Source organism: Monodelphis domestica, chromosome 1 (assembly GCF_027887165.1).
Source record: "Monodelphis domestica isolate mMonDom1 chromosome 1, mMonDom1.pri, whole genome shotgun sequence".
Classification (NCBI taxonomy): Eukaryota; Metazoa; Chordata; class Mammalia; order Didelphimorphia; family Didelphidae; genus Monodelphis; species Monodelphis domestica.
Genome location: NC_077227.1, coordinates 125,525,913 through 125,549,958, shown reverse-complemented (window position 1 = coordinate 125,549,958; position 24,046 = coordinate 125,525,913). Strand labels below are relative to the sequence as shown.

The following is a 24,046-nucleotide window of genomic DNA, read 5'->3' as shown; positions in this document are numbered from 1 at the left end:
GACTGAGAGTTGGGAAGATGTGAGTTCAAATTTAGCCTCAGAATTTACTGATTATATGATTCTGGGCAAGTCACAAATCTCCATTTGCCTCAACTTCCTCATCTGTAAAATGGGGATAGCAACAGCACCTAAGTCAAAGGTTGGCTGAGAGGATAAAGAGAGATAATAATTGTAAAGTACTTTGCAAACCTTAAAGTTATATAAATGCTAGTTATTTTTAATATTAAAAACTAGAGCAGGTAGTCATATTGTTATTGGTAGTGTTTTTCTTTCTTCATTTCTTTTGGCTGAAGAAAAAAAAACCCCTCTAATCATCATGCAACTACGTGGGGAAGTAGTTAGAGTTCTGGGCCTAGCGTCAGGAAGATTTAAGTTCAGATATGACCTCAGCCTTAATAGCTGTATGACTTTGGGTTTAACCTCTGTCTTAGTTTCTTCAACTGTCAATGGGATAATAATAGCATCTACCTCCAGGTTTTTGTGAGGATCAAGTGAGATAAAATTTGTAAAAAAAGAAAAAAAAGCATTTTACACAGTCCTTGGCACAGAGTAAGTGCTATATAAATGCTAGCTATTTTGCTATTATTAATACATCATTATTCTAATTAGACATAGGCCATGTCTATATGATACAATTCTGCAAATGAGCCCCCAATTTTTGACTTAACAGTTCATGCACATTTATAAAGCACCCAACAAGTGAACCTATTTTTGTAAATGAAGACTATTGATTGCCCTTAGCTCCTCCAAGGTACCCTGATGGAGTTGAGGACACCTGGCAGAAGTTTTCTCCCTTTGGTTGATCCAAGAGAATTGTATTCATTAAACATCTTGATGATCATATTACTCATCGGAATATTGTAGGGAAAAATATTCAGGGCACATGGGGATTCAGGAATAAATAAGAGGGAACCGCTTTCATGGCATGATTTCAGGGAATAAGAGATTCTGTCTTCCTCAATACTTTTTTCTTCCCTACCACTCTACTTATCTGATATCTGAAATTCCACAATTAGAATTTCATCATTTCATTTATTCAGATTTGGCTCTTATTAGAGGTGATACCTTTCTCCTCTTTTTCTTCAAGTACACAAGATATTTAATCTTGCCAGTCACTTGTTCCTCAGGATTAATGAGTTTATGGAGCCTTCCTTGAATCAAGTTTTGATAGGAGGAAGGGGATCAAGATTATGAGAGACTCCAAAATGGGTTTGGGGGAAGAAATTGTAAAAAAGGAAAAGAACAGGAGGCTGTTCTTCCCAAGATGAATTTGGTTTACTCACAATTTTGCCTGGGATCTAGCCTAGTATAAATTTAGGCTTATCTCTTTTATGCACCCATGGCTTTCTAAAAGATGAAATGAAGACTATATATGCTATTAATAGGTGCCCATTTTTCTGGTCTTCAGGGAAATTTATCTGCTTTGCTAGTTTGTCATCAAACCTCCCCTCCCCTCCAATCCTAGAGAGAAAAATTTAAAAATATTACATATTATTGATTCAGATTTTGATAGAGATAGGATCCCCAAAAGACAAGAGCAACTAGAGATGATTTTTTTCAATGTTAGTAGAGTACTATAGACTGTGTTAACTTTGAAGAAGACTTGATTAGAAAGAGGCAAGACCCTACACACAAGCAAAAGTCTTTGACAAACTTTACTGATGAGGTAGCACTCCATTCTGCTATTTGGGCAGCATGCTGCCATGGCTAGAGATCCAGCAGGGAGATGGACTGACATCTGATGTTCTGGTGTAACAAGTTCCAGGTCAAACTAAAGGAATGCAAAATCACAAATGGATCCATTCTTCCTTAAAGTAGTGGACTGGCTTGTGACATGGAGATAATTTTCCATTTCAGCCCTAACTACAGAAGGCCAGGACAAGTTTCTAATAACGATGCCCCAGAACATAGTTCATCCACAAACCCTGGTCACTGATAGTGAATAGAATTGCAATATTCAAGGAGAATGGAAAACATCAAGATACTAGAAGAAGCACACCACTGAGCCGAGGAGATTCAGTTCTTTGTAACAAAGCCTAAAGAAATGCCTTGAAAGGTCCTTGAAGCATCACTTCAAGTGATGCTGGAAGGTACATCACTTGGTCAACACAGTCACTCGAACTGGGGTGGTTAGTTTGAAGAATGACCTCTTGATCACAAGGGTAAGACTCAAGCTGAGAACAGTGCCAGTCCCTTCTGTCACTCACTAAATCTGAGCTTTGGGTGGGAGCCAGGAATAGAAGAAATGTCAGGCTTTATGATATTATAATATTCTATCTAGTCTTACTTCTACAGAGGTACCCAACCAACATCTTCAATAATAATATCTTGGTATCATGACTTTCCAGTTTTTCAATAATCAATAATACTTGCTCACTGTGATGCAAAAGGAATGGTATGTAGTTGAATTGTAATACCATGAATTTGACAAGACAGTAGAGCATAGTCCTTCCTCAGAATTAGGAGACTTGGGTTCAAATTCTACCTCATACACTTACTGGCTGTGTGATGGGCAGTTATTTATGGGCAGGTTATTTAATCTGTATGAACTCCATCTTTCCTTATCTGAAAAATGGGAATAGTGATACTTGTCCTATCTAACTCATTGTTATAAGGAAACTGTTTTGTCAATATTGAAATGGTTTGTCAAGGTGAGTTATTATGACAACTGTAATGTTTTAGTATGGTGTGGTACAGGGTCTATTGTGAAAAATGGAACGATAGATTAGAAATCAGGGGGTCATGAGTTCTACCTTTAGCTTTGACACTTAGAGACTGTAACTTGATTTATGTCTCAGGATCCTCACCTGTAACACTACCAGCCTTTCATACCTGGTAGATATGAAGAAAAAGCCTTGGAAGTGATGCATTTTTTATACCAAATGATTTCAATAAAGCATCCTGAAAGGAAAATGTATCAGTCCTCTTACCCTCTGACCAAACAAGCAAAAAAAACAAAACAATGTAATAAAATATTGGATAGAATTGGAGTTGTTATTAGGACTGATTCTCCCAGAAAGATGAGGTTAAACTGCTCATTTTGGAAATATAAATTGTCATAAGGGTCATTTCCATGGGATAAAAGTAATCATTTATTAAAGGTGCTGAAATGGGTGGAAAGCCCCAGGTAATGCCTTTCTTTATACAATGAGCAGTTTTCTCTCCTAGCAGGGTTGCCATTCCCACTTCCTTTATGTATGGGTATGTGTATATACATTTATATTCTATTTACACATTAATTTATATATACCCCAATACACATACAGATATGTATACAGACTACATATACCTATACATGTCTTATTGATGTAATACATAAATATAGACACATGGATATATATTTTTAAGCCACTCTTGGGTTTTCATTGTGTAAAGGAAATCTCAGAAAAGCCATTTCCTCTCCTGCTACCGATTGGCAATTTATATTGAGAGAGTTGCCTTGGGATGTTAAAAGGTTAAGTGGATTGTCCAAAGTCATATAGCCCTTGCAGGGTAGAGACAGGACTTGATCTCTGATCTTTCAGATTCTAAAGCCGATCCTCTTTCTGCCTCATTTTCCCAGAGGAAATTCTGGTTCAAATTCTTTATGTCAAAGGTAGATTTAATATCTATGTTAGGAATGAATAGAAATCTTCTGTGAATTCAAGTCCCTTACTAAGTGGCTGTCAAAGAAATCTTGCCATTGGTGGGACCTGGTTAATGCTTTATTGATAGTTTAGAGTCTGAAAAGGTCATTGGAATTTGACTCCCTTCTAACTCCTAGAAAAATTCAACACAGGTCCAGGGCAATGAATGAGTGATATTTAGAATTTCTAACATCAGCTCTTGTTGATCTGGTGTGTTATCCTCAAGAAGTTTCTTCCTTTCTCAGTGCATTGTCTTGCATTGAGCAGCATAAAAATTGTCATGCTATTGTCTTACTTCAGAGGCGCACTGGGAAAAAGAATTTATTTAGTGGCACTATATAAATATTATAAAGTTAATTAATAAAATTGGCAGATCCATGATCAATCAGAGGGAAATAATATATACATCAGGGGAAGTCAAGGTCTTATCTAGATGAGCTGTATTACTTATTCCAGGTGGTACCTACCTCAGGTACCCACTCCTGGGAATTGTAACTTTATGTCAGGAAAAAGATATTTCATTTCACATAAATGAATTGTTTTCTCTTACAAAATTGCTTCTTTCTTCTTGGATTACACTGAGATAATGCTATCCCAGTTCCATAGCTATCATTTGTCTTTGATATTGTCCAAATCTGAATTAAGTACGGTCTATAATTGTCTATAATATTTTTTCAGTGTAAATTTGTATGTTATTTTTTTCACAGAGATCTCATTTTTGGGAGGTAGCTTATATTTAGGGTGACCCTATATTCAAAATCACATAGTAAATAATTTACAGAGCTTCAGACTTCTGTCATCACCACTAAATTCAACTCTGCAAAGATAGTGGAATAACCTCATCATACCTGTTTGGAGACTTTCAGCCATGTTTTCTTCAGTCTGAATATTGCACTGCGGTTCATGGAAGAGGTGATTTCTAGCACAGCATTGTAATTGTGTAGGCATCGGCAGATGTCAGCCACAGCCACCCACTTTTCAATGGCACTGACTCGGGCATTGACATCCTCACTTCGGAGGATTTCTGAAGCTATCAGGTTACTGATCTTTGGGGAGGAAAAAAGCAGTAAGACATTTATATATTGATGTAACAAGAGTAGTGTTGCTAGCTGCCTGCTTCTCATTATCCCTGACTTATTTATTCTGAAATTTCTTTCTGGACTCATTTTCTTTTTGTAAAATGAAGATATGATACAACAGAACCCCTGCAGACTTTGACATCTGGCATCTCTGAATTAAGGCAGTCCTAGTTTTTTGCATGTTTTGTGTTTCTGGAGAATGGATCTAATGATGCATTGCCATCAAGGGAAATTGAGCCTGTGCATGTGTTTTGTTATATAGACATTAGTGGCTACTGAAGAACGGGCAGTTATGAAGAAGTGGAAAGGTTTTATAATAGGTCATTTGCCTGAAGGGGAGGAAAGCTAGCCCAGCTCAAGCAGCAAGGTACTCTGAGGGAGAGATAGGAGGTATAATATATATCATGCAAGCCAAACCACCGTCACCATCTTGACTACCATCTTCCTTCAGACCCTGATTGGTTCAGCTCAAGACCTTAAACTCAAGGGTCTTGAGAATAGTAATACTCCTTAAACCACCAGATCTGCTTTCAGCCCAATCCCTATAGTTATCATTAAGGGGGAAAGTCATTGTGGAGACGGGGTCCACTTTTCTCATTACCATCATTGGTAATTGTTGGCCAACTGCTACCAATAGGCAGATAGATCCAGAATCCTGGAGTAGCAGTACCCTCAAATCAACATTCGTGGCTAGCTCTTATTGCATCAGTAAAGCAACTCCTATAAAGATCCCACCATCTTGCCAATGGCAATCAAGTAGGGTGGGTGAGTCAGTTGAAGAAGCAAGGTACCCTGAGGGAGACAGAGCAGGCAGCATGTTCTAGGCAAGTCAAGTTACTACCACAACCTTGATCACCATTTCCCTTCAGAATATTGAGTTCAACTCAGGATGCCGAACTTGGAAGTCCTGGGATTAGTGACAATAAATAACATTAGAGAGAAGCCACTAACATTTACTTGGCTGATACACCATAAGGACCATGAGACTTTCCCATCTGATACCTTCCAAATGCCTTGTCCCCGCCATTAGAATGTAGCCTCTTTGTTACCAAGGACTTTGTTACCAAGCACGGCTTTTCTGTTGTATCTCTAGCATTTCCTTTGCCTTCAGCTGACTGTTTTAAATGCTATAACAAAGCCAAGAGGGTCACATTCTCTGGTGCCAGTGAAGATGGGCAAAGGAGGAATAAGTCTCTGCTCCCCTTATAAAGATTTTTAGGATCTGGGAGGGAACTCCAAAGGAAATTCCCAATCAAATTTCTAACAAAAATCAAGGTTTAATACAAAGGGAAACATAGAGAAGAAAGCTGCCACCAATCCTATACTTACATCATTGAAATGTTTGGTGGTTTTCATAATGTAAGGAGTTCTTTCATTCTTTTCAACTTTCATCCAGCCTTGTCCAAAAAACTCTCTGAGAATGACAAAGATAAAGGTAAGGATAAATGACATTTGCTGATAGCTGGATTTGGAGACTGTGCACATAGACAACCTAAAGACACATATATACACAAAGGAAAGCGAAAGTACAGGGTTGCTTATGGTTAAGCATGGCTTCTTTGGGATTTCTTGAAATCCTTTAATTTTTCTATGCAAAATGCCCAATGCTATTTCAAATTTCATATTTTGTGTTTTCTTGAAGATAAAGTTTGCTTTTGAAATCAGTTTAGCAAAACAGTGATTTGTCTACCAGGAAACTTAGGGTACAAAGTACTGTGATCATCTGTTAAAATGGGAAAATGGGAGTAAAACAAGTTTTTAAATAAAGAGGCATATAAAATCAATTGGGTGAGTATTTCACAGAAGGGCTTGGAATATTAAAGTTTGAAGGGGCCTTAGTGGTAATCATTTTATAAATGAGGAAACTGAGGTTCAGTGAGGGAAACTGTCTTGCCCATTTTTTCAAAGAGAAAACAACAGTAGAGCCAGAAGTGCCATCTATATCTTCTGATTTCCAGGCCAGTCTGCTTCTCTCTGCTACTCTTAGTAATTTAATGAACAGCACATCTTCTATGATAGGTTAAGAAACTTGATTCTGTCTTCATTTTAAGATCTGAAAATACAATTTTCTCATATCCTTTAACTATATAATCCTTAACTTCTTCAATATACCTTTCTTTGGTATGCCAATATACCAAAATTTTTATCACATTAGGATGTCTTCATGATGCTTTAGAAAGTTTATCTTGTATTTCTCCACATTCACTGGCAAACTGCCAAGGCCAGCATGTGAAAGAGGAACAAAAACATTCCCAAGGGAAAATGATAGCTACTTACTCATATGGAATCTTCTTAAAGACCAGGTGGTCCAGTAGCGTCAGCTGTTCAGCTATTTCCAAAGCAGAATGGTTTTCAAAGGGCTCTGCTTTCACTCCCTCAGCCTAAACCAAAGGGTCAACAGTCAGTTTAATGCAATGACATACAAGGTATTTTGACATATAGAGCATATAATGTTCAGTTCTGGAGGCCATTCATTGAAAGCTGGAGAGTATCTTATGGAGGGAAACCTGGATGTTTAAAGGCTTGAAGTTAATGCATGTAAGGATTTGGTTGAAGGAACCGAGGGCATTCAGCCAGAAGAAGAGACTAAAAGGAAAAATGATTCTCTAACAAATCTATGATATTAGCATTTTGGAATTTCCCTCCAATCATTCATACTGCAACCCACCCATGGCTGTCCATCCATCTTCTGTAACTCTTGTTCATATTTTCCTAAAATGTCTTTTTCCCCTACATTTGTTGTCATTTTATTTTATTTTTTGGAAAATTTTCTTTAATCAGTCAATTTAGAACATTATTACTTGGTTACAAGAATCATATTCTTTCCCTCCCCCCCTTCCCATAGCCAACACGCAATTCCACTGGGTTTTATATGTGTCCTTGATCAGAACCTATTTCCATGTTGATGTTTGCTCTAGGATGTTCATTTAGAGTCTACATCCCCAACCATATCCCTTCGACCCATGTATTCAAGCAGTTGTTTTTTTTTCTGTGTTTTTACTCCCACAGTGTTTCCTCTGGATGTGGATAGTGGTTTTTCTCGTAGGTTCCCCCAAGTTGTTCACGATCACTACATTGCCACTAATGGAGAAGTCCATTACATTTGATTGTACCACAGTGTGTCAGTCTCTGCGTATAATGTTCTCCTGGTTCTGCTCCTCTCGCTCTGCATCACTTCCTAAAATTTCTATATAAAGAGTCCACCCAATAAGCTGGAAACCTTCTTCACTCTCTCCCATCATGGTGAAGAAATCAGTAGATTATTCTGGCTGTTCACCTGTCATCACTTGTGTTTCTTGCTACATGACCAGCCAAACTTCTCTTCCCATCAGAAAATTCCTTAATGATATCTCTTCTCCTGTTCATCTCAATCTCACTGATTACATGTGGTAAGCTGCTTCTATTCACCATGTGCTTCTCTATTGCTTTCTATATGATATTCATGTTTAGTCCTTTGCAGGCAGTGGCCTCTTTGCCACACCAATAAAATGCTTTTATTAAAAAGATGGGCCTTTGGAGTTCAGTTGGATCCAACCCCTCATGCCTCCTTTGGTGGCCAGGTGGCAAGTGGATAGAGAATTGGGCTTGGAATCAGGAAGACTCCTGAGAATATTCTCCAGGAAGAATATTCCTGAGTTCAAATCTGACCTCAGACACTTATTAGCTGTGTGACCCTGAGAAAATCACTTAACTCTGTTTGCCTCAGGTCCTCATCTATAAAATGAGCTGGGGAAGGAAGTGGCAAACCACTCTAGGATCTTTGCCAAGAAAAACCCCAAAAGAAGAGTCAGACAAGACTAAAATGACTGAATAACAAGTTTCATGCTTCCTGCTGTTTTATGTGTCTTATTGACAAGGTCTATTTCTAGGAAAGAAGCTGTTGGAAGTCACTATGACTTCTTGACATTCTTAATAAAATAGATAGTAAAAGTTACATATACCTACACACTCATATATAATACATAGACATACAAGTTAATAGCTATAGCCTTCCAGTTTTTAAATAAAATATATAGTAAAAATTATACATGGATATACATATAGTAAAAGTTATCTGTATCTATATCTACCTATCTATCCATAAAGTTAACAGTTATAGCCCAGACAAAGGGCAAAAGCTATTATTAGGGGACAAGAACATGGCATGTGAAGTGCTAAGTATATCATTTGGGAAATGGAAAGTGTTCTCAATCTCTTTTTAGCTTGTGAGTCTTGTAAAGGCTCCTGAGTGACTCCCTGTCTTAAGACATAAAAATGGGACTGAGAAAAGGGATAATCTTTTTCCTTTTTTTTTTTCAAAATTCTTTCTCCTTATCTCATCATGACTAGAAGTATTGTGGTTGGTTACTTATGAATCTGATCCCAATACTTAGTAGCATAGAACTTTGACATATTCTGTTTCCAATATGGATCTGCTCACCCCTCTTTAGACAACCTAATAAATCACTTTATTGATGTAAGACTTAGCATAGACATCCAATCAGTTCAGCCCACCAAAGTTCTAAATGCCCAAGCTCAAGAGATCCACCAGTGTCATTAGTGGCCGAGGTTACTGGTATACACCACTACTCTTGCCCTACTAAGGACATTCTTAGGCTAAAATGATTATCTAGTGACACAATCTAAGGCAGAACCAGATTATAGACTATGGGCAGTGAATTAATAACTTTCTCAAAATAATATCTTCTAGGACTTAAAATTCTTTTAAAAATTTTATTTGGTCAATTTCAAAAATTATTCCTTGGTTACAAAAATCATATTCTATTCTTCCCTCCCCACCTCCCTCCCTTCCCTTTGCCAATGGGCTATTACTTGTGTAGGACCTAAAATTCTACCATTAGTAATTAATTCCTTTGGGTGATTCATTATTCTCTCCCTATAGTCTAGTTCTTAGGAGTGATTACAAGATCTATCTGATTGCCTTTCTTCCTGACAGACAAGACTAGAACAACATGAGATTACTAGTCTTTCCAGTAGGAAAGGGTTGCTTAAAAGGGGAGAAAGGGGAGGTGATGGTGGTAGGGCTATGGAGGATAAATTTACCTATTTTGTAATCATGCCTAGCCCTGGCTATGTTTGTAACACCGAGGTCTAACTCCAGAATTATTTCGGGGAAGTTGGAGTAGGCAAATGAAGAAAGCAAAGGATGCTGAAAGAAAATGCAGAGCAGTATTAATTTGTTATGAAAACAGGATTTACCATTTGTACGATCTCCTCCAGTGTGATCTGGTTGTCTCCTGGATCTTCCTGCGTCAAAGTCCTAGTGTGTGAAAAGGCAAAATTAAACCAGATGATTATGTGGTACTATCAGAAAAGATACTTGCTTCTAATTAATCAATAAAACAACAAATTTTTATTTAGCATCTAAGGAGGACTTTTAACATTGTTCTGGGTACAAAATAAGCCTAAAATATGGCTTCTTCCCAGAGTTTGTAATTTACATAAACAGAGCAAACAAAAACAAGTAATAATCAGTATAGTAATATAGCCTTTGATAAAGCACCAGTTGTACTGTAAAGATGGCGCAAAAGAATTAGAAAAAGGAAATGTTGCTGGGAAAATTGCTGGAATTTTCATGGAAGAGAGAAATTTTGGAGCGTTGTTAGGACTGGGACAGGCAGAGAAGAATTGGGAGAATATTTCAGGTGGAGGGGAAAACGCTGTTAAAGGCAAATAGGGAACTGGCTTGTATGTGTAGAAGAGGGCGGGTAATGATGATATCAAATTTGGGAGAGACTTGAAAGTTAGACGGAAGATCTGGAACTTCATGCATGAGGTGAAAGGGAGTCAGTGTGAGCTTATGAGCAGAGTAGTAATATGATTAAAATGGTGTTTTAGGCAGGTAGCAATGTGCAAAATACATGCATTAGAGGAGGGAAGGGAGTCTGAAGGGCAAGGAAAATGGCTAGGAGATGGCATAGTAATTCAGGCATAAGATGATGAAAATTTTGGACTAGAACAGTGACAATGAAATGAAGAGGAAGAGAAGCACCTAAAAGGTAACAAGAGAGAATTAAAAAGGAAGAGGGAAGGGGACAGGCATTTAAGTGCCTGCTATATGCCAGGCACTATGCTAAGCACTCTACAAATATTATTTTATTTGGTCCTCAAAACACCCTGGGAAGAAGATGCTATCATTATCCCTGCTTTACAAATGAGGAAACTGAATATCTTCATGAATTCAAATCCAGTCTCAGACACTTACCAGCTATGTCTGACTATGGGGCAAGTCACTTCACCTGTTTGCCTTAGTTTCCTCACCTGTAAAAGTGTGCTGGAGAAGGAAATGGCAATTCACTCCAGTATCTTTATCAAGAAAATGCTAAACGGGGTCACAGAGTTGGGCATGACTGAGATAACTGAACTGAACTTACTGGTCAAAGTAAGTCACAATGATATTGTGAAATAGGTAGTTGAGAACAGAAAGCAACTCAGTCAGAGATAAAGTGGAGGAAGAGGAACCAGCAGGACAGATAAAATGAATCAAAGGGGTAGGAGGAGAACCAGAATGGTTTGGTGTAATGAAAGCCAAGCTATTTTAAAGCTTTAAGAAGGAAGCATTTACTACTATAAAATTCTGAGGAGAAGTCATGGAAAATAAGGACTGAAAAATGACTATTGGAGTTGGAAGATTGTTAATGACTTTGGGAAGAATAGTTACAGTTGGGGGCAGTGCCAGAGACAAGAGAATGAATGGTGAGCTATTGATAGAGAGCATTTGTTTAAGATATGTAGAAGTGAAGGGAGGGAAAATAGTAGTTGTAAAGGAGTCTTTGTTTCTGCCTTCCTTCCTCTATCCTTCCTTCCTTCCTTCCTTCCTTCCTTCCTTCCTTCCTTCCTTCCTTCCTTCCTTCCTTCCTTCCTTCCTTCCTTCCTTCCTTCCTTCCTTCCTTTCTTCCTTCCTTCTTTCCCTTCCCTCTTTCTCTCTCAACATTTATTCCTTCTAAACTAATGAAAATGAGGAAATGGAGCTCTTTCTTTGTTGAAAATTTGAGCTAAAATTGTTTCTTTGGTAGGTTAAGAACTCTGGATTGGAATGATGTAGATGATGTTTGTACATGGGAGAAGGGTTCCATGATTTGCTTCTACATGGAGCTGAATCAAGGTTGAATACAGGAGAAAGGAAAAGTTAATATTTCTATCACAACTTTAGGAAGAGAAAATGAGCACCCCATTAACATGGTGAATTATGACTTTACTCTTATCTCTTGAAGGTCTACTCTGACCAGTTGGCCCCAGAAAGGTCTTTTTTCAATTGATTTTCTTTTATTGTATTGACAGTTTAGGTAATTCAACATTGTTTCCCTTACTTGTTTATAAAGGAAAGACACCTGGCCAATGATGGAATTGGACTAAATTTGTCCAGAAGACCACCTTACTATTGGGTTAAACAATTTCATTTGAAAAAATATTTAGTTCTAGAGAAAATATCCCTTAATTGAAAGAAAAAGTTGGAGCTGTCCAAAAGTAGAATAGGCTGTAGGAAGTTGACCAGAGGTCTGAAGACTGCTTGTTGGGGATTTAAAAGAAGGAATTCTTGTCTAGTTTGGGTTGGAAAAGATAGCCTCTGGGGGGTCCTTTCTAACCCTGAGATTCTGTGATTATGGGAGACAACTGATAAAAAGGAAGAAATAAAGGAGTATGATAATCTTCTGAAGTCAGGTATACAATGTGTCTTCTCTCATATAGATATGAAGTTAATGGATGGCTACTCACCCAGGTGAAGCTCAAATTCTCAAAAGTCCCTCCCCCCAACTGCAATCCAATGTAGACCCATCTCCAGGCCAGCAGCAACATGTATAACAACCAAAAAAACTTTCTCACTTCCAGAAAAGGCTTCTTCACCTGTTTCACCTAATAGAGGAGTCCAGAACACAAAAGTAGCCAGAGCCTGGATAGATTGGGATTGTAAAGTCTTACCTTATGATATTGGCAGCTGCTTTTCTTTCTTGGGTCAAAAGTTCAGGGTCATGAATGACTTCTTCCAGAAAACTAATAACTTTAAATTTTAGTTCATCGTTGGTTTCAAAATCCTGCCAAGAATATTTAGAGTGAAATTAAAAAAAAAACTATTTTCAAAATAGGAGCCAGAAAGATGGGAATGACATAGAGTTGCTTTAGCCCAGGACAACGGAGGCAGACTCTTGGTCTCTCTTTTGATTCATTTCTGATGCCTCTGGATCAATGGTGGATAACACATAGCTATCATCTTCCTAATCCATGTAACACAATCTAAATTAATTTATTAGTTGCTTATAGATCTTTGGGTGAAAGGTGTTCCATAAATACCAAATAATTATTATGTTGTATAATACTTGCCTTCTAGCTCTACCCCCTGGGGCTTTGACAAAGAGAAATCTCTCTTTTACCAATCACTGTTTTAGTGGGGGTGGCAGAGACATAGCCTGGCCTTGCTATTTTCTACAATTGTGATTGCTTATTTTTATTAATTATATTCCTTTTTCATAAGCAAAAATGAAGACATCAAATTCTCATCACCCTTTCTTTCAGACTGATGGTGGCAGAGTGTTTGATGTTGATCTGTTGACAAATAGTTCAGATGGTGTCTGATTTCTTAAGGATGATTCTTAATTTTTTCCTGCTGTAACCTGACCTAAACACATCACTAATAGTGCATATTGGTTTAATGGAAGAAAAAAGCTTACCTGTGAATGCTTTGAGACCCAATGTCGAAGGACATTCAATACTCGGTTGGTTGCAGCTCTCCTTATCACAAATTCTTTGTCCCCATTTCTTTGGTCAGGGGGAAAACCTAAGATGATGGTGACCAATAGAGTGCAGAAAAAAATTATTTAAGGAACATTGTGGTGGACAATGTTGGAGTTTGAGGTAGCAACAATGCAGTCTAGGAAAAACAACTTAGTCCACATCTCTTGAATCTAACTCCAGATTTCTTTTTTTTTTGTTTTAAACCTTTACTTTCCATCTGGAATCAATACTCTGTATTGGTTCCAAGGCAGAAGAGTGGTAAGGGCTAGGCAATAGGGGTTAAGTGACTTGCCCAGGGTCACACAGCTGGGAAGTGTCTGAGGCCAGATTTGAACCTAGGACCTCCCATCTCTAGGCTTGGCTTTCAATCCACTGAGCTACCCAGCTGCCCCCTAATTCTAGATTTCTAGTGCTGAGATTTAGATGACTCTCTCAATCTGTTCCTACCATCTCTTCTAACTTCCTATGATTTTTACATCAAATAGGAACTTTGAAAGCTCTGAGCAGTTAGAGAAGCCGACATACTCTGGTATTTCCAGTGGACAATCATTTCATACAGATTCAGGTTTTTGTGTTAGGGTAAAAGGTTTTCCCTTGGGTTTACTAGTCTCTCAACAAAGTACTTCTCTAGTACCTCTTTAGGGTGTGAAGATGACCCTCGTTTCTCAAAGTGTTTGCCAATGGAATGCAAGCTCTGGTAGGTCTTATCAAGCTAGAAAAGCTTTGAGTATAATAGGCCTGATGATATAGTATCGGACAATAATGTCCCCATAGGACCGATTGTGGCTAAGTATATATAGAAGGGTTCATTACCCGTAGGTTGGGAACAGGTGTTGAATTGTCTGGCCATGACAAAATGAAACATAAAAATATAAAATGGTTCTTAATACTTCATAGAACCTCTTCATTTATGCAGAAAACCAGGCTGAAGGTGCTAAGTATCACGGTTTTTAGGTCATTTATGAACATTTATTTAACTCTAAATGTGAGAACGTAGTCCAATGACCATTGATATGATTTAAGACTAAATATACTAAGTTAAATTTTTCTTATAAATGCAACTAGAAGACACGAAGAAATTGCCTTTCAATGGGAGGATAGCTCGCAGCTTCTTCTTAGAGAGAGGAATAAAAGGGTTGATAGAATTGGTTTCATTTTGTGCATTCAAGGGTAATAAGAAATATTATATCATGGAGCATCTGTTCCTTTCTTTCACCCTGCACTCATGAAGGCAAAGGGACCCAGGAAGATAATTGCAACTTATGTGCCAGCAACTGCCACAGAGAATGAAGTAGAGAAAATCTACAAAGAAACTGATAAAATCCTCTTAAATCAAGGCAATGCTTATCTAGAGGCAGATACAGGAAGAAATGACAAAAACTATGGGTCAATATTAAGATAAGAAAGCCCAAAAGATGATAGATAATTGAGAATCTGTATAAATATATGCCATGAACACTCTCTTCAATAAGAGAGCTAGAAGGTACTGGATATGGTGATCCCTGAACAAAATCACAAAGGAAAATAAAATAAATTATGTCACAATAGTTACAATAATAAACAACTGACTTGGGAGCACTTCAGAATCAGCTGTCTTTGCAATCAAATCATCAATTTGTCAAAATAAAGGCAAAAATTAATGTAGAATTAGAAAAAAAGGCTAAAGATGACACAATACTACATTCCAATATGACAAATCCAACCAAAACTATATATATATATATATATATATATATGTATATATATATATATATATACATATTTTTTTTTAAACCCTTACCTTCTGTCTTGTAATCAATACTATGTATTGGTTCCAAGGCAGAAAAGTGGTAAGGGCTAGGCAATGGGGGTCAAGTGACTTGCCCAGGGTCACACAGCTAGGAAGTGTCTGAGGCTAGATTTGAACCCAGGACCTCCCGTCTCTCTAGGTCTGGCTCTCAATCCATTGAGCCACCCAGATGCCCCCAACCAACCTAAACTATTTAAATAAGAGGCTAACTCTGAAAAATAGGAAATGAATAAAAATAAAGAATGTATTCTGTGGGGGTAGCTGGATGGCTCAGTGGATTGAGAGCCAGGCCTAGAGATGGGAGGTCCTAGGTTCAAATTTGGCCTCATATACTTCCTAACTGGGTAACCCTGGACAAGTCACTTCACCCCCATTGCCTATCCCTACATGGTATTGATTCTAAGACGGAAGGCAATGGTTTAAAAAAATTTACTCTGATAATCGCTATTTCTTAGAATTTACAATACAATACAATTGCCACAGTTAATGGGAGGAGATCTAAAGAGTCTGGAAGAACCTCACTCAGCAAATTCTAGATCTTCTTGTCAAGGAGAGAGACATGGAAGCAAGGGCAATACTGATTTAAAGTGCAAATTCAGCTCAGAGGAAGTGAAAATGATTTGGAGAAATTTACATGTGATCCAACTAAACTAGATCATCTTCAGAGCAATTATAGATAACATTGGAAGTACAACAAATAGAGGTGAAATGAAGGAAATATGCCAGCATTGCTACAGTGATCTAGTTTAATCAATGAGGATGGCCAGTTTGTGGCTTTTATCACTATTATAACCAGCATACTATAACTATTAATCAGAAATAGAATTCAAGAAAACGAAGTGGGGAAAAATGGATGAACCAGTTAAATATACAAGATGAAGCACAATCTGAAGGTGATACTTATGGATCAATTTTGAAGATGTCTAAAAGATATTACAAAATTCAAAATTTCAACAAATAGTTATATGGCACTTTCTACATACAAGGCACGTTGGAAGAACAGAAAAAAGTGGAAACATCTTAGGTACTATTAGAACTAAAAAATGTGACCAAGAAGACATCAGAAAATATTGAGTCATATCCTATTTCCTTATCTCCAAAAATATTTGTGAGAGTAGTCTATGCACATATCAAAGGTTTCCTTGATGTAACTAGGAGACAGGAATAGGTAGACTTTCCTAGATGATTTTTCCCAGATGATAGCAGAGTTTCTTTTCACAGTCACAATTTACTGAGAGATGTGGAGAATACAAAATGATGCTGTTTATTGTTTTTTGATGACTAAAACTAAACAAAAACAGAGCACCACTTGCAAAACAAAATGCAACATTAGTGAATTATCTCCCACAAAGTGTCTCCCATTAAGATCATGCCAAATTCTTTGATAGATAAAACTACAGATAATTCGATTCCACAGTCCTCTAGCAATATTAAGTAACATAAAATATGGAGAATAAATATACTCTCCAAAGATGTCCCCTACAGTTATGGGAGATATTTAATTCATTTTTCAAATGAAATAGTTATTCCCTATATCCTATAAATGATGAATTTTCTTGATGTTTCTGTTTGTGGGAGACATTGTCCTGACTGGCTCAAGTCCTGAAATACTACAAGTCTCTCTCAGTGAGATCCATAACCACCCAAACCAGACTGACTTAATAATTCCTATTGGAAAAGTAAGGAGCAGCATGATATTGTGGAAAGAACACTGGATTGGAGGTAGAAGACTTGACTGTAAATCCTATCTGTACTTCCACTAATGAGATTAAAGAATTAAATATAGCAGAGGGTGGAGGTAATGGGGGAACCAAAAGCATCTTTAGAAAGATCCATAAATAACATCCTCCCATACCTTCAGTGTAGTGATTCAGTTGCAATGTTTTCTAATATTTTCTAGTTGCAATCTGAAGTGAGAAAAGATCTATAGACTAATGCATAGAGATCCTGTGTGATTCTTATCCAAATCTTCCAGATTTTCCCTAATGCATTTATAATGCTTTGGGTATTTTAATAGTTTGTAGATACCAGTGCAAAATTTGCCTGAGTTTCCATCATTTGTTATCCCTTGTTCTTGCTATATGCCCAGCCACTTCCTGGACCACAAACTACATATTCTTCTCTTTTCCCCTAGCTCTATTAACAGGGTTCTACCTGTGGGCTTCAAATTCCATCATGCAACTGAGGCGGAAAGAAGAGATGAAATGTCCTGGAGAGGGAAACAGATGAGGCAAGGAAATAGGGGAAAAGCAAGTCCACTCTGGGAAACTTAAAAGCTGAGAGTGCTTTCACTTTTTCTCTCTGGTACACTTTTTTTTTCTCCTGAATTCTTAGGTTCTCCTTTCTTCCATCTTCTTCATGTTTAAACGTAGTGTGAAGATTTTCTCCATGGAAACCACTTGGGCTGTTTCTACACAATATCAGTTCTCCTCTTGCTCCTGCTCTTCTTCTCTCTCCCCTCCCCAAATACTCCTAACGCAAACTGATTCCCACAAACAAACAATTGGTCAGTTCATTGATCATTCAGACAGCTAATGGCATGGTGTAGATGAAGAGAATTGATAACATTGTTTTTTAAAATCAATTTTAATTAGTTGCATTGGTGTTTTTTCCTATTAAAATACTAATCAGGTGCCTGACTATATACTATGGAAATTCATCTCCACTCACTTTAAGAGATGCCCTCAGGTTCTCCAAGGCCATGCCAGTAGAGGGCATGCTCTGAAGTTAGCTATCAAAGCGTTGTGTTCAGATCTGTGATATCTGTTATTGGAATCAGGAAACTTAAGTCTGGAGAGGGCCACTATGGTTGGCTGTTGTCCTTCATACTTGAAGAGGACCAAAATGATATCACTGCGGGTGTCTTTTGGCTCCTTTCTAAAATGGATTTAATCGAGTCAGAGTTGCATGAAGTGGTCACCTTCCCTCTCTCCTCCAGAGTCATCACAGTCCAACGGCAAGACAAAAGTTAAGACAACTGGTGATGGCTTGGGATGCAGTGGATGACCTTGGCTTCTTCGATGTCTAACCAAGCTCTAAGCCCTCCATAGAGTCTGCTTCTGTTGTCTTCATAGCTGTTGGGACAAATTGTTTTCATCTGTCCCTTCTGCTAGGGGAAATCTTCATAGACCTGGGCTAGATACCCACCTAACTCACTGACGAGTTTGAAGTCGGTTGGTTACTCTCAACCTGGTTCATCTCAGCTGCTGAGATGGTTTTATGGGAATGTGACTGCTGAGCATACTATAACTTCTTGGAGCCACAGGGAAGAGCCGGATGTCAGGTGGACACCAAAGGAGAGAAGTAGCCCTGGCAAGGGCTTGGCAAACCCTCATGCCAGAAGCACTAGTCTGTCCTGAACACTGTTAGGATAGGAATTTGGTGAGGAATGAACAAAAGGGAAACATATAAATAATTCAGATTTATTGGTTGGGAAGGGGAGGAAGGAACAGGGCTAAGGAGAAAGTCTACAAGTTATCTTACAATCTAATGTCTATAAACTATCTAAAACTATCTTATTAAGCTAAGAAGTAAATTTCCCAATAGCCAAATCTCACACAAGGAGTCCAGTCAAATGGGCCAGGATCTTTAGTTGATTTGTATCCAAACAGGTCCAGAGATGAAGTCTGTCTTCAATCTTCTTTACTGATGCCAGCAGCCAGATTCCAAAGCTTTCTTCCTCTTTAGCTGGTCTCAGGAGGAAGCAGAAACCTGTTTTTTTTCCAAGCCTCCAAACAAGGTCCTTCAGGAGAGAGGTCTGTCCTATTGGGGCATAGAATCTTATCCCAGATCTCCAGCCTTAGGCTCCCATGTGACTCTTAGTCACATGCTCCTGTCAATCACTCACTCTGACTTATGCACCACTCAGTTTGTTGCAAAGCATTCATTCTTTATCACAACACCCCATACACTTCCCTATCATAGGGTCATTTTTTTTCTAGCCATAGTCACTCACGAAGACTGCTTATTAAAAGGTGTGGAAGAATTGCAATCCATAATATATGTTAGTGGAGACAGTAATTATCCTGATGAAACCGGTGATCTTCGCAATACTGAAATAAGTAGGAGAGATGGCTCCCAACTTTAACCCAACCATGCACAACTGTTATGCTGCGGTTTGAGCCTGGAAGTTCAGACTGCTTCTCCTAGACATGTCTGTCACCCGCACAGTGGCTTGGGTTGTGGGCAGAGTTAAAACAGTCTTGAATTTAAGCTGGGCCCTTCAATGAAAAGCTTCCTTATAATGCCAGCCCTTTCAGAAAGCGAGTTTCTAGTTAATTCAGCAGATATTTATTAGGTACCTATTCTATGTGCAAACTTTTGTGCTAGGGTGATACATGACAATGACATGAAGGAGTCCCCCTCCATTTTTTAAAAAAGAAAACTGCCAAGTGACAAAAACAAACAAAAACCCAAAAACAAACAACTATGGCTTTTCAATTTTTAAGGACCATGCATTGGGCGAACCATCCAGAGACCTGAATATTGTTTCTGCCTATGGTGGAAGGGAGCTTACCGTGTCTTGCTCAGCTAATTTTTGTCAAAGAGGGTGGCCCTACAAGGAAAAAAATCTTAGGCTGCTCTTTGAGTACTCGTCAGGTACTTAGTACTTTAGTACCTTTAAGGTTTACTGTCCTTAAGATAATGCTTCCAAATGCACTTTTCCCTCTTGGCCACCTTTTGACCACTCCTTCCCTTCTTAGAGACTCTCTTAAACTGACAGCCTTTGGAGACTTGGAGACAACGTTAAAGAGGGACCAAACAAGGGTCATCCAATGGTTTGGGCGTCTTTGGCCAGTAGATCCTGGAGAGATTGTTTTCTCAGAGAATCCCCCCAAATGATCCCACATACCTGCACTTGCTAATGACATCCTTCGGTACTTCTCCTTGTTTGGTGTGCCCTCATTGGCGCCCGCAGTGGCTATGGCAAAAGCCGAGGCAGCCGAGAGGGCACTCCGGTTATTGTCCAGTTCTCGACACGAAGTCATAACAACTCCATTGTTATAAGAGAAGAGAGAAAATTCTGGTGGTGAGAAAGAACAAAGTAAACCAGAAGTTTATTTCATCTTCAACTCTTTGGACCAGTTTCCACAATTGTAAAATAAAACAAGTGGGTTGAATAATATGATCTTTAAGGTTCCTGACAGCTTTCACCTTCTGTGATCTGGGTCATTCTAATGAAAAGGGCCAAAAGGAGCCCCCGTTTCCTTCAGCATTTAGGCAGGTCAGGAGGGAACAGCTTCAAAAGCCAATCCAGTAGGATAGAATTTCAAAGACATTCTGGTAATCTTTAAGCGTAAAGATTTATAATCAGGAAAGGAATCATTAGTCCTCCTAATATAGCCTTTATGGAGAATAATACGGTCTTTGGCTGGTAATTTTTAAGGTATGAATTCAGGTAATATGATAAAATAAATTTATTCCCCTTTGCTTTTGCATTAGGAGAAGTGAAAAATAACTCACTTGTGGCAGTCCGTTTGCTCAGTGGATAGAGCACCAGGACTGGAGATTGGAGGTCCTAGGTTCAAATCTGGTCTCGGATACCTCCCAGCTGGGTGACCCTGAGCAAGTCACTTAACCCCAATTGCCTCATCATTACCACTCTTTTATCTTGGAACCAATACTTAGAATCGATGCCAAGACAAAAGGTAAGGGTATATAAAATAGCTGGCTGTTATTCTAATGCAATAGGAAGGCATGTTTATGAAGATGTCTTTTTTTTTAAAAAAAAAACCCTACCTTCCATCTTAGAATTGATACTATGTATTGGTTCTATGGCAGAAGAGTGGTAAGGGCTAGGCAATGGGGGTCAAGTGACTTGCCCAGGGTCAAACAGCTAGGAAGTATCCAAGGTCAAATTTGAACCCAGGACCTCCTGTCTCTAAGGCCTGGCTCTCAATCCACTGAGCCATCCAGCTGGCTCCTATGAAGATGTCTTTTAAATCACTTACTTGGTCCCCCCCCCCCTTTTTTAAAGGTTTAACATATTCCTGGGATAGGGCTGATAAAGCCTTACTTGAAGGCAGGAGGGGATATATTATTGCTGCTCAATATTTTCTGTTGAGTGATCCATCTCTAAGCATATGAGTGCATCTGGGAGCGCAATGGTAGTGGAAGCAGAGGGATGGGAGGATCTGAGCCAGCCAGCCAGCATAAACACAGAATCAGTTCATCATAAACATTGTATGATAATGTGATTTTTTTCCAGGACAGTATAGTGAAAAGAAGTCAGGTTTTAAAGTCAGAAGACAGGGCTTTGAGTCCTATTTTTGTCACTTGCTGGTTATGTGAAATTATTCAAGTTTGGGCCTCAACTTCTTTCTATATAAAATGAAGGGGTTGGACTAGATCAGATCATTAAGGCCCTTCCAGCTCTAAATCTGGGATCTTCCTTTGGGAACCTCTAGCTAACCCTGTGATATTTAAAAATGGAACCCCTTCCTGGTTATACTTAAAAAACAAGAGCCTCTAGGCTCTGTAAATCAATTTACTTTTTCTGTCCAAAATACCAGCAACTTTGACATGAATTTTCCATGGTTTATTTATGAAGTTCTATTTTATACAGTCTATCTTTTTTTTTCCTCTAGAGAATGATTTTCTATCTTAGAAATTCATGTTGCAACCTGAAACAGGTTTTACTTATCTCCTAACTTGACCCTTCTAAGCTTAATGACTCTGTTTACTTATACTTTTTCAAAAGTTTATGTGGCTGTGACCCTGGGCAAGTCACTTGACCCCCATGGCCTAGCCCTCACCACTCTTCTGCCTTGGAGCCAATACACAGTATTGACTCCCAGACGGAAGGTAAGGGTTTAAAAATAAAAGTTTATGTGGCATGATGACATTGACCTTTAGGATATAGACTGGGGTCTGGGGCACCTTTACTGTGAGACCCCTGGAAAGTGACAGGAACATAGTGTGAGGGATCAAGTAACACAGTCAGGTGCAATTTCCTCTGGGCATCTTTGTGACTCAAGAAGCAGTGTGATTTTTTTTTTTGAAAAAATGAACTAGAGGACTTTTCAAAATTCTTTTTTTTTTTTGAACCCTTACCTTTCATCTTGGAATCAATACTGTGTTTTGGTTCTAAGGCAGAAGAGTGTAAGGGCTACACAATGGGCGTTAAGTGGCTTGCCCAGGGTCACACATCTGGGAAGTGTCTGAGGCCAGATTTGAACCTAGGATCTCCCAGCTCTAGGCCTGGCTCTCAATCCACTGATCTACCCAGCTCACAGTTCTTTTTGTCTGTGACACTGGTTAACATCATTGCTGATCTCTGTAACATTGGGCAAAATTATTCACATGCCTGGGATGGATTGAATCTATGATTTTATATTTATAATATAACCCCCCAAGATATTATAATAAACTGACCAAATATTATGTCCCACAGTGGCACCATGGGATAGCAGCTGCCTTTATGAATTCATTCTTAAGACATCAGTGACCATAGGATTAGAGATTTACAGCTGAGGGTTCCAATCAGGCCAACCCCCTTATTTATAGGTAAACAATGAATAAAATAGCCCTAATGCTATTGCTAATAAAATCTCACCATTCGTTAATTTAATGGAACCATTTTTTGTATTCATGTTGCTGACTTGTAATAATCAATACCTGAAGCATTCTTGTTTTTGATTGATTTTGGGGTAGTTGGGGACTTAGTGGGCGAAGTCTCTGTGTCTGCATCATCACTCTGGTTTTGATCATTATCGGACTCTTCTCTTACTGAGACTTCTGAACCTAGGAGAAAACAAAGAAATGGTTTCATTTCCCTCTTCCATTCAGAAATGCAAATTCATTTCATTTTTCTTGGGAAAGTTGAACAATTTAAATTTTCTATATAATCATTCAAAGAGATTATGATCCTGTTTTCTATCAGCTGAAATCCTGGGCTTCCTTTTAGTGATGCTGTACATTGTGTCAGAACAATTAAAAGGCATAATTTATGAAGATAGTTATTTTGGTCACTGACTTTTAGAAAAACCTACCACGTCTCTCTATATTGGGGCTTATTTACCATAGTACCAGAAAGCTAACTATTGTGGGGTGACTGTCTAGGGTTTTGAACCAGGATGTGGAATATAAGGGTTACTGGAAACAGAGGGTGCTGAAAGGTCATTGATACCTCGTTATCAAGAATAATTAAAGTACAAGGGTACCAGATAGGGGGCTGGGTGAGCTTTTCTGCTGCTTTGTCTGCTCTCTGCCCAAGCAGCGGTCTTGAGCTTTGCTTTTGGATGCTATTCAGGATTTGGGAATCTCGAAATAGAATTAAGAAGGGTATAGTGCTTGAGTTCCCAAACCATTCCCAGCCTAGAGAACTCACAGGGGTGTTAAACAATATTAAAACATTTCCAACCTAGCTATTTAATGAATAGAACTGTTAGGTGTTGCATTTGGACTAGGGGCCCACTGAAAAAATTACTGAGATTCTAAGTCTAGGGTGGGCAGCTAAGTGGCACCTGGAGTTGGGAAGACTCATCTTCCTGAGCTCAAATCTGGCCTCAAACCCTTACTAACTGTGTGACCCTAAGCAAGCCACTTAACCAACTTTGCTTCAGTTATTCATCTATTCAAAAATGAGCTGGGTAAGGAAATGACAAACCACTCCAGTATCTTTGCCAAGAAAACTTCAAATGGGGTCATGAAGAGTTGGACACAACTGAAGTGACTGAACAACAACAACAAATCTAAGATGCCAAGAGCCAAGAAAGTTTGGAATCCCTGATCTAGTGAAATAAGATATGTTAGAAGAGGTATGGAACTACACAGTATTATAAGAAGATGTTGGTACCCTGAAGATAATGTAGCTGAAATTA

General features: G+C 38.5%; 1 protein-coding gene across 1 annotated transcript in view; it reads right to left on the bottom strand.

The window, feature by feature from the left end:
* RASGRF1 (Ras protein specific guanine nucleotide releasing factor 1) overlaps positions 1–24,046 on the bottom strand; it is a 215,860-nt gene that overhangs the window by 17,716 nt on the left and 174,098 nt on the right. The window contains exons 16-23 of the mRNA XM_001368395.4: positions 22,842–22,967; positions 20,077–20,247; positions 13,372–13,478; positions 12,626–12,738; positions 9,905–9,965; positions 6,983–7,086; positions 6,035–6,119; positions 4,475–4,672 (exon numbers count right to left, since the gene is read on the bottom strand). Of these exons, the coding sequence (XP_001368432.2) occupies positions 4,475–4,672; positions 6,035–6,119; positions 6,983–7,086; positions 9,905–9,965; positions 12,626–12,738; positions 13,372–13,478; positions 20,077–20,247; positions 22,842–22,967 (965 nt within the window). The remainder of the gene's footprint in view (positions 1–4,474; positions 4,673–6,034; positions 6,120–6,982; positions 7,087–9,904; positions 9,966–12,625; positions 12,739–13,371; positions 13,479–20,076; positions 20,248–22,841; positions 22,968–24,046) is intronic.